The sequence below is a fragment of the Xiphophorus hellerii genome, chromosome 3 (genome assembly GCF_003331165.1).
Source record: "Xiphophorus hellerii strain 12219 chromosome 3, Xiphophorus_hellerii-4.1, whole genome shotgun sequence".
In the NCBI taxonomy this organism is placed as follows: domain Eukaryota; kingdom Metazoa; phylum Chordata; class Actinopteri; order Cyprinodontiformes; family Poeciliidae; genus Xiphophorus; species Xiphophorus hellerii.
Window position 1 is genome coordinate 20,446,349 of NC_045674.1, and position 9,355 is coordinate 20,455,703.

The 9,355-nt window shown below is 39.3% G+C and overlaps 1 protein-coding gene across 1 annotated transcript; it reads right to left on the reverse strand.

The window, feature by feature from the left end:
• Positions 1 to 2,087: 2,087 nt before the first annotated feature.
• On the reverse strand, positions 2,088 to 8,531 carry oprd1b (opioid receptor, delta 1b). The gene is made up of 4 exons (XM_032559596.1): positions 7,807 to 8,531; positions 5,794 to 6,149; positions 4,711 to 5,599; positions 2,088 to 4,491 (listed from the first exon to the last, which is right to left on the reverse strand). The coding sequence occupies exons 1-3, from the start codon at positions 8,049 to 8,051 to the stop codon at positions 5,070 to 5,072; spliced, it is 1,131 nt and encodes a 376-aa protein (XP_032415487.1). The 5' UTR covers positions 8,052 to 8,531; the 3' UTR covers positions 2,088 to 4,491; positions 4,711 to 5,069.
• Positions 8,532 to 9,355: the final 824 nt, after the last annotated feature.

Sequence of the window (9,355 nt, forward strand, 5' to 3'; positions counted from 1 at the left end):
TGTCAAACTGCGGGTCTTCCATTGCCTGCAGACTGCTTCTGTAATTACTGGTGATTTGCCTGATAGATTGGGTCGTTCATCCCATGGGTTGAAGGTTCTTCTGGAGGCCACGGTTGTGGAGCCGCAGCTGTGAACAAAGGACGTGGTGTGACTCATCCCTATGATGGACCTCTGTGTCTATCTCATATTGATTGGGTGACAATTAGCTTCAGAGGTCCTTGACGGGCATGTTGGAATAAAAACCATTTCTTTTTATCCAACTGCTGAGCGACAGCCTGAGTTATGGTTCGGTAAAAAAGATTTGCCAGGGGGAGACTCTGGGAGAAAATGGAAATTACCAGCAGCTGAAGTGGTGGGTGGTCATAAATGTAGAGGCACTATTTGTTTTTTTCATATACACTCGTTTGTGAAATAGATCCATTTCCTATCATTTTTGATTGAATGATTTAGAAAAGTGCTCAAATTAAGAAGAAGGAATAATGTAACACATGCAGACAGTTCAATGCATCAGAACATCATCAGAGAGTTAATTTTATTCATTTCAAAGCAGAAACTCAATGCTATTTTTAACAATGGTACAGTACATTTTTTTATACTTTCAATTAGGACTTTCTGTACATTCTTATTTTTCGTTTTTATATTTCTCGCCTTTGTCTGAATTTGCATGCTCCCATCAGCCGTCACTTTACTGCTGGTACACCAGACAGTAAAAGTTATCTCTATTCTAGTCTTCTCTATTTCTACATTAAAATCTATTTTATCTTACATAATATTGTAATTTTTAGACAAACCCAAATTAAAATTTTCATTAGACACAGGCATCAAAATAACTCTGTGCATAACTTTGCCCGTTTGAATCACTGAACTAAGTTAGGTTTTCAGTGATATTCTCATCTGCTCCAATAAAGCTGTAATTGCCACATAATTTTGTCTGAGTGCCAGTCTCTGTTGATGTAATCAGAGATCATTGGGCTTTAGTCCAGAACCAGAAACGGAATAAACATCTTGTCAAATCTACCCACCATTTTCTATTTTTAAAAATATCCCTGTTTAGAGACAGGCATTTAAGTTTTAAAGTTTTAACCGATTTTCACACTTTCTCATCTACTCAATGATCCACCTCAAGGTCCTAATAAAGCTGTCACCCACCGGTGTGAGGAATAACAAAGTGTATTCTGCTGGGAGTGAATCACAACAACAGTTAAAGGGTTGAGTTGCAACTCTTGTTTTGTCAGCAAAATAAAATATATGGGTCAGGCTTCGCTTCCTTACGAATCTCTCATTTCCAAGCAGCCTGTTTCGACTGCTAGCAGATGGCATGCATATTCAACATCCAGTCTCGGCTCTCCTGCAATGAAAATTGATGCTTCACAGCTTTTTGTTTTTCAGCTTTTCAGTCAACATTTCAAGCGAGGCTCGATAATCGGATCCGTCATTTTGCAAGCATCTGCTGCAGAGAGCACCAAGCCCACATCAGTGTATCAAATAATCATTATGTCTCTTCTGGCACATATTAAGTTCTGTGTGAGGTAGCACTTACTCAGCAGTTATAATCAGTGTTACATGAATTGCTCAGTTTCAATATGCCACTGTGTCTGCTGTGGTTTGCAAACCTGCATCTGTTACATCTTCGAAACAATGATGAATGATTCCATTAAAATCCCTCTGTTATTATTTTATCTTTATGTGAGAAAATGGTTATGCTGTTTGTTTGTTTTTTTTGTCAATTTCCAGTTAGTCTGTAATGTTCAAATTTAAGCTGGGAAGAAAATCAAAAAGATCTGATTAAAGTTGTTTCTTAATCTCATATCTGAGTCAGAAACACTAATAGTTTTATATCTAATTGCTTTACCTCACTAAAGACCAAAATTTAACTTATCAGCCAACATGTAGAACAGAAATCAATGTTCACTCTTAACAAAACCCCCTCACTGTGAAGCATGGTGGTGGCAGCATTATGGGAAAGTATGTGGGGAAGATTTTCTTCAATAGGGACAGAGTTAAAAGGATACAAGACATCCTGAAATAGTTAATCATGTTTTTCTTTTGGAGTTCAAACATCAAACACAGTCTTATGCAACACAGTCTTATGCAGTCATGTTTTATTTATTCACTTACATTTGCACAGACTTTAAATATTAGCTTCAACTGTGACCAGGTGCCACAAGTCGGCTGTATACTAACTCAAATAATGATCAACAACTTATTCTACCAATTACACAAGAAGCTCACACATCTCACACTTCTGTTAACAGCATACAAGACATAAATGTCACGGAAAAGGAAGTGCAGAATTTAGCTACTGTCAATCAGTACTTCAAAATAAAACACACCAGAAAGAAACTACAGCAGTTTTCTCAGCAACGATAAAAGCAGTAAATATAACATTTGTATAATCTAGCATGTGTGTGAACATCTGCAGAATTTTTAAAAACTAAAAATAGTTTTCTTCTTTAGAAGAATTTGTCATTTTAGAAACAAAATAAATCAGGGAAAAAAAGTAGTAACATCTTCACCGTTCTTACTGATGAAGGTCCATTGAATGACTGTGCTAAATGTATACATTTAGAACAACAACTAACTTTTTTTTTTTTGCGTTTGTTAGAACAATGCCTTTTGGCAATAGATCTTATGTTGTTAAAAGACAACAGCACACATTTCTTTCACCTTAAATGGTTCCACAGACTCAAAGATTCTTGGTCATACAGAAGGTTGTTGATCAGAAACTACCTTCAGATTTTGGGACTAGAAAGGCGTACCTCCACACCTGACCTCTGACACCTGACCAGCTTTTGTTCTTCCTACCAAAATTACCAACCTCTGCTGCGCAACCCACAAATACATTTTCCTCACAAATGTAGTGACTTTTAAAAGAAAATAAATAGTATAAGTATGACAGTACAAGATCTATTTCCAAGAAGTGTTGCAACAGAGAAATACGTAGTCAACCAACCAAGAAAAGTGTTGCTTTTTGTGCTAAGTTTAAATGCTCTCCTATCAATTCTGGGCAAAAAAAAGAAAAAAGTCAAAGTGCAACAGAATATATATATTTTTAACTACAGAATCAATATTTACAGTGTTAGTAATTACACAACTCTTTGTTCACCCAACTCTAGCTCATTTGTGCAGAAACATAATCAAACAAAACCACAAAATGAATAATAACACTTTAAATATTGGCCAATAGAAATCCCTATCTCTACAGTACATTTCATACAGCGTGCAATGTTAAATGTGGCAGCCACTCAAGTATGTCTTCTCTCGTCATCATTGGCACTAAACTACCCTCCGCCCCAGTACACCTTAAAAAATGCAAGTCGCTCATCTTTATACTACATTATATTCAGCTGAGCAGAGATGAAAGGTGATTGCTACTCATTCATGAAGGCAGTGCTTCTGTGTGATAGAGTTAAATACATCCAGTAATGCAAAAAAAATATCTCATATCAACATTCACTTGTAGAATAGCATGAAATCAAAGATGTGTCGTGACAATACAGCTACTGGTCGGGAGCTCAGAACCTTTTCAGTGTTTGTCGCCCTAACGTAGCCTGGGTTTGCGTTAAGAATGCACAATAAATCAGCACCTGCATCGGTATCAGCCAAAGTTAGTCATTTTTTAACTTATCGCTATTATAAGAAAAACTGGGCCAAAATAAATGACTGGTTGTTTTTACAGTATCTAAAGTGCAGAGAAATATATACAATATAAATAATATTGGAAAATACAACAGTATTAATATTGGATATCAACATCGACCCAAATTTTAATATTGCTGCATCCCTGGACTGTATAAAAGTGTTAGGTAAAACTAAACCATTGAAATATAAATAAAAACAAAGAAAGAAATGAATAAATAAATAATAAATAAATATCCAATGTTTTACATTTTAGTAGGAAAATTTAGTAGAAAACCTGAAAGAAATGTTCTAGTTTCTTTTCTGTTTTTTTATTCAAACTTTTTTCATAAAAATTTTTTTGCTTTGAATGGAGAACCTAATAAATACAAACTGCGATTATAACAGTTCATAGTTTCAACAATCTGCTGCTTTTACTACTACTACTTTGCAGCTTTTGACAAAACATTTTCTTATGCCAACTACTAAATTCAGGATGTTTTTGAGTTAATAAAAAGAGCGTATGTGGCGCTGATGCTGTCAAATTGATGACTTTGAAGTCCTTCATCTTTTTTACAAGCTGCTACAATTTTTAGGATTATAATGTAATTTTTAGACATCCTTTATTGGATCATGTATGACATTTAACTTCAAAACTGTACGTTTTTTAGCCACGATCATTAGTATCTTCAACAAAATCTTCTCTGCTGTTCTAACAGGAAGGTGTTATCCAGACTGTTATCAAAGGCAGATGAGCTTCATCAATTACAGCATGTAATCTGTGGGAGAGTGACGATTACACTGATTCGTCTGACCATACACCATCACTGGCCTCAAACTGACCTTAAAAATACTCTTTAAAACAACTCACACCTGGGGCGTGCTGTGGTGGCGCAGCGGGTTAGCACGCCCCACGTTTGGAGGCCTTAGTCCTCGACGCGGACGTCGCGGGTTCGACTCCCGGTCCCGACGACCTTTGCCGCATGTCTTCCCCCCTCTCCTCACCCTCCTTCCTGTCTGCCTACTGTGGAAAAAAATAAAAAATACGAGCCACTAGCGCCGCAAAAACTCTTCGGAGAAAACAACTCACACCTGAATCTTCTCTGTAAAATGTGGAGCTCCCAACTATTAAAGCTGAAAATGATTATTTTAGTCAAATAAAGCAGGGCCAATTACTTATTGTTTTTTTAAATCTAGAAATATGATCTTGTGTGAATTAAATATGTTTTTTATGCAAAGCGCAGGGGAACATATCTAGATTTCTTATCGGCAGGCACTCGTATATTTTAAATAAAATGCTTTAATAATATTTTAAATAAGGGGTCACAACATGGACCCCATCCATGGTTCATTCAAAGGTCAAGACCTCAGACTCCTGTGGTGGAGAACTGTGTGTCATCAGTCTGCAGTCCATCCTGACCCGTTTCTCCCTCTGACTGATCCGTGCTCTGTCAGCCAGGCGCTCTTTGCACCCCTGCAGGCACGCAAACAGACACGGGCTCCCTAGCGCTGTTGCGCGCTCTGGAGAAGCTGCTCTGCTCCGAGCGGGAGCGGTACGGCAGACAGAAGTCATTGAAGCACCGCTTGAAGTTTTCATCCAGAAAGGCGTACAGCATGGGGTTCAGGCTGCTGTTGGCGTAGCCCAAGGCGATGCACAGATGCCAGCTGGCTACCACCAGGAGGTTCTTGTGGTTGATCTCCACCATGGTCTTGACGATGATGAAGATGTGGATGGGGGTCCAGCAGATGATGAAAGCCGCCACGACCACCAGAACCATGCGCGTGATCCGCCGCAAGTTCCTGTCCTTCTCCTTGGAGCCGGACAGCAGCCGGACGTTCTTCAGCCGCAGGATCATCAGGCCGTAGCAGATGGTGATGACGAGGACTGGCACCACAAAGGCGAAGATAAACACGCAGATTTTCATCACAGTGTCCCAGTACCACTCCGGCTTGGGAAATCTGAGCGTGCAGGCGGTGTTTCCTGAGGAGTTAAGCAATTAGTTTTAATAGGAGGTCAAGCATAGAAGCTAATTTGAATTAATAACCGAGCTGAAATAACCCTTCCTGCTGTGATCACTGCCTGAAGTCAACACTTACAGCTCAAACGGTAAAGAAAATTTCCAATAAAGCAGCCTTTGTAAATAATGTCGCTGATTTCTTTCTATATTAACCCACCTTTATCCGTCACCTTGGTAACCGCCATGATCATCACTGGCACTCCGACGGCCGAGGACAGGATCCAGATGCAGACGTTGATGAGCTTGGCTTTAGCAGGCGTCCGGAAGTCCAAGGCTTTCACAGGATGGCAAACAGCGATGTAGCGGTCCACGCTCATCATAGTGAGGGTGAAGATGCTGGTGAACATGTTGTAGTAGTCGATAGCAATGACCGCCTTGCACAGCAGCTCCCCGAAGGGCCACGTGCTCATCAGGTACTTGGCACTTTGGAAGGGGAGGGTGCTGGTGGCCAGAGCGTCGGCCAGAGCCAGGTTGAAGATGTAAATGTTGGTGGCAGTCTTCATCTTGGTGTACCTGGTTGAGTTGGAAGATAAGCAGAGAATTATATCAGACCCTTACTCACAGTGGAAGTGAATAGGCCTCAGCTGGCAAACATGGAGGCTTCATTGGTGGCTTTGAACACAAAATGTTCAAAGCCGGATCACAGTTAATGCAGTGATTCATTTTGCTGACAAACCAATCCAGAAGCAAAGATAAACAGTGTCTAATAAAATAAGATTTCTAGCTAAAGTACACTAAATCCCCAGAAGCTTTTGTACAGTTTAAGAATGAGCCTATAATCCTGAAATGAGTTGATAAAACCTGAATAATCCAACAGAGGAACATCTTGGTGTCAGATTTTCTTTCTTAAACTTGTGTGTTTCAGTGCTTCTGCCAAATGAACAAATGTTTACATATCAGTTTCTATAAAACATGACAGTAGATGGTTACTAATTAGATTATGTGCCTGGATGTTGTGTTACAGCCTCAGAAGATGAGAGAGGAAAACATCATTGCATCTGACTGAAAGCAATGTTAGTGGTATTCACACAGAGTCCTGACTAGATTGCAACATTTAGTCTTTGGAGGGAGCTAAAATGACAAGCTTCAAATCCAGTGTCAAGACCAAAATATTCAGTATCCTCAATATCAGCCAATATTTCTGTTCTCTAGTTCAAAGCCACTTTTAAAAATTTCATCGCTGCAGCTTTGTTGAATACTTTGTAGATATATTTACCACTTCAATCATCTCAGCAGAATTGCTGATATGATTGAAGTTTCGCCTTGGTTCAGATCTTCTTATAAGAAGATCTATGTTTATTTCTTCCTTATGTCTAGTGATTTGTTAATTAGATTTGGTTTGCAGTTCCCCTGTTTGTGTATTCTTCCTCGTTCCTTGCTATCACTCTCTCTCCTCAGTCTACCTTCTGTTCTCTACCTTCACACCTGCAACCCATTTCTAATCAGCCATCTGTTCAGTAATCAAGCTCCCCAGTATATATACAATTTGTTCTCAGTCACTCTGGTTCTCTCTGCTGGCTTTTGTTCTTGGGTTTTTTGCTCTACTCTGGCTCCCTGCGTTCCTGTGATTATTTTATTTTATTATAAAATAATCACATTTTTAAACAAAATTAAGAACATATATATATATATATATATATATATAGTGATTCTGGGTTGCTATGTTTATATATATATATATATATATATGTTCTTAATTTTCTTTATAAACTTCAGTTATACTTACCATTTCTGCCTTGCTGCATTTGGGTCCTAAATCAACACTAACTCCTCATGGCAGTGCCAATACTAGTTACAGGGATTTCACTAGTTTGCAAAAAAGAATTGCTATTCTTTTTGGGCAGCTATTAAACTTTTTTTGATTAGATGTCTACTGCAGTGCAGTAGTGAAAAGGTAGAAAACATCAAATATTTACATAAATTGTTTGTCACAACCTCACATTGAAACTGGGAAAACTAAATCACACAGAATGAAAATGGATTTTTTCCAATCTTCATAAAATCCATTATATTGGTAAATGCAAGTAGTTATTTTTGCACCATTTCTAATCATCCACCATCTTTTTTTCTATAAATAAATGTGTGAAAATTATATCAATCAATCCAACAACAATCAAACCAGCGTTTACATTTCCCCGCCATTTATTAAACGGTGGCGTGTGTGTCTTACCGGATCACTCCGTACATAACAAGCACATTTCCCAGCAGTCCCACCACGCAGACGAGAGAATAGAGAGCCGTGATGCAGACTGCGATGATGAGACCTGAGGTGTCTCTGGCTGCGACCCCGCTGGTTTCGTTGCTTTTAGACGGTTCAGTCAGCAGATCCTCTAAGAATGTGGCATTTAAATAAGGAGTTGCAGACCCAGAGTAGACCTCCTGAAAGTCCTCTGAAGGAACGGTAGGGAACTCCATCACAATTTGGATGAGAGTTTAAACGCGCTGACAAGTTGAGCTTTTTTTTGTTCTCCTCTCCACGGCAGGTGTTCAGGAGCGCTCCAGAAAACAGATCAGGTGTACGGCGCGCAGAGGATGTTGGACGTGTGTCTCTCCTGCCCGCTCGCTCAGTGCGTCTGTGCGCGCTCCCATTGGCAGAGCGCGTCGGTGAGCGGAGAGGAGAGGAGAGGAGAGATTTAGGGCTTATTTTTGTTTTATTAAAGCTTGCTTTTCAGATTTTTGAAAATAAAACAACATACAAAAATCTTTATTTCCTTTTGTAGTTTTATTTTGTTCATATCACCTTCACACAGCAAATGTCATCTCAATGCACTTTGCAAAGCAAACTGATCCGATTTATGCCCAAAAGCATAGAATCAAATAAATTCAATTATTCGTATATATTTAAATTCAATTACACACATTCCCATTCAATCAGGTCAACCACAATTCAATGTATAATATGAATGGACCTTACTAAGCTCCGCCCACAACGACCTAGAAAATCCCACGTGGCCGCAAGTCTCACAAACAAAGCCTCGCGTGTGTTGTTTCTATATAAATATGGCGTCTTCCACTTCGACTGATTCTCTGCAGTGTATTTCTGACCCGATTAGTGCGTCATTTCTACCGGATTTTCACAATATATCAGCTACTACAATGGACAGAGGACCTAAGAAGTTTATGTCATCTTTTTTGGATGAGATCAAGGTGTTTGAGCAACAAGATGCCTCCAACATTGTGCACGTCACAGCAAAATGCTTTCGTTCCATGAGGAAAACGGCAGATCCACACACCCTCTACATCAATATAGCTGTGGACAAGATCACTGATGCCTATTGTTCTTGCAAGGCTGGGTAAGTCGGGCATTCATCGTTTTGTAGGCTACTTTTGAAATCAGTGTGTGATTCCTGTGGTTTGTTGGCAAATGTTTAGAGTGTGCCTAGGCCTGATGCACTGTACTTGGTGCTAGCGTGGCTAACACGAGTAACAGTTTAGTCCAAAGCCTTTTCTGCTAAAATAAAATCTTTAGTGTATGTCAGATACAGTACACATTGCATATTGATCTGTTTAGCTAACGTAAAACTGTGTAGCAGACAGGCTTCAAGGTGTAGAAGTTGTATCAGTTCTGCCATTAATCTGTACTTAGCTAAAGGGAAGCTAAGTGTGTTTGTGAGACGGCTACCACATAGAATGGGCATGAGCCAATGTAAAGCGGCCCCTCTGGTAAGGTCCATTGGTGGAAAGTTGTATATGCAAGGGAGTTCAGCACATTGTGTAAA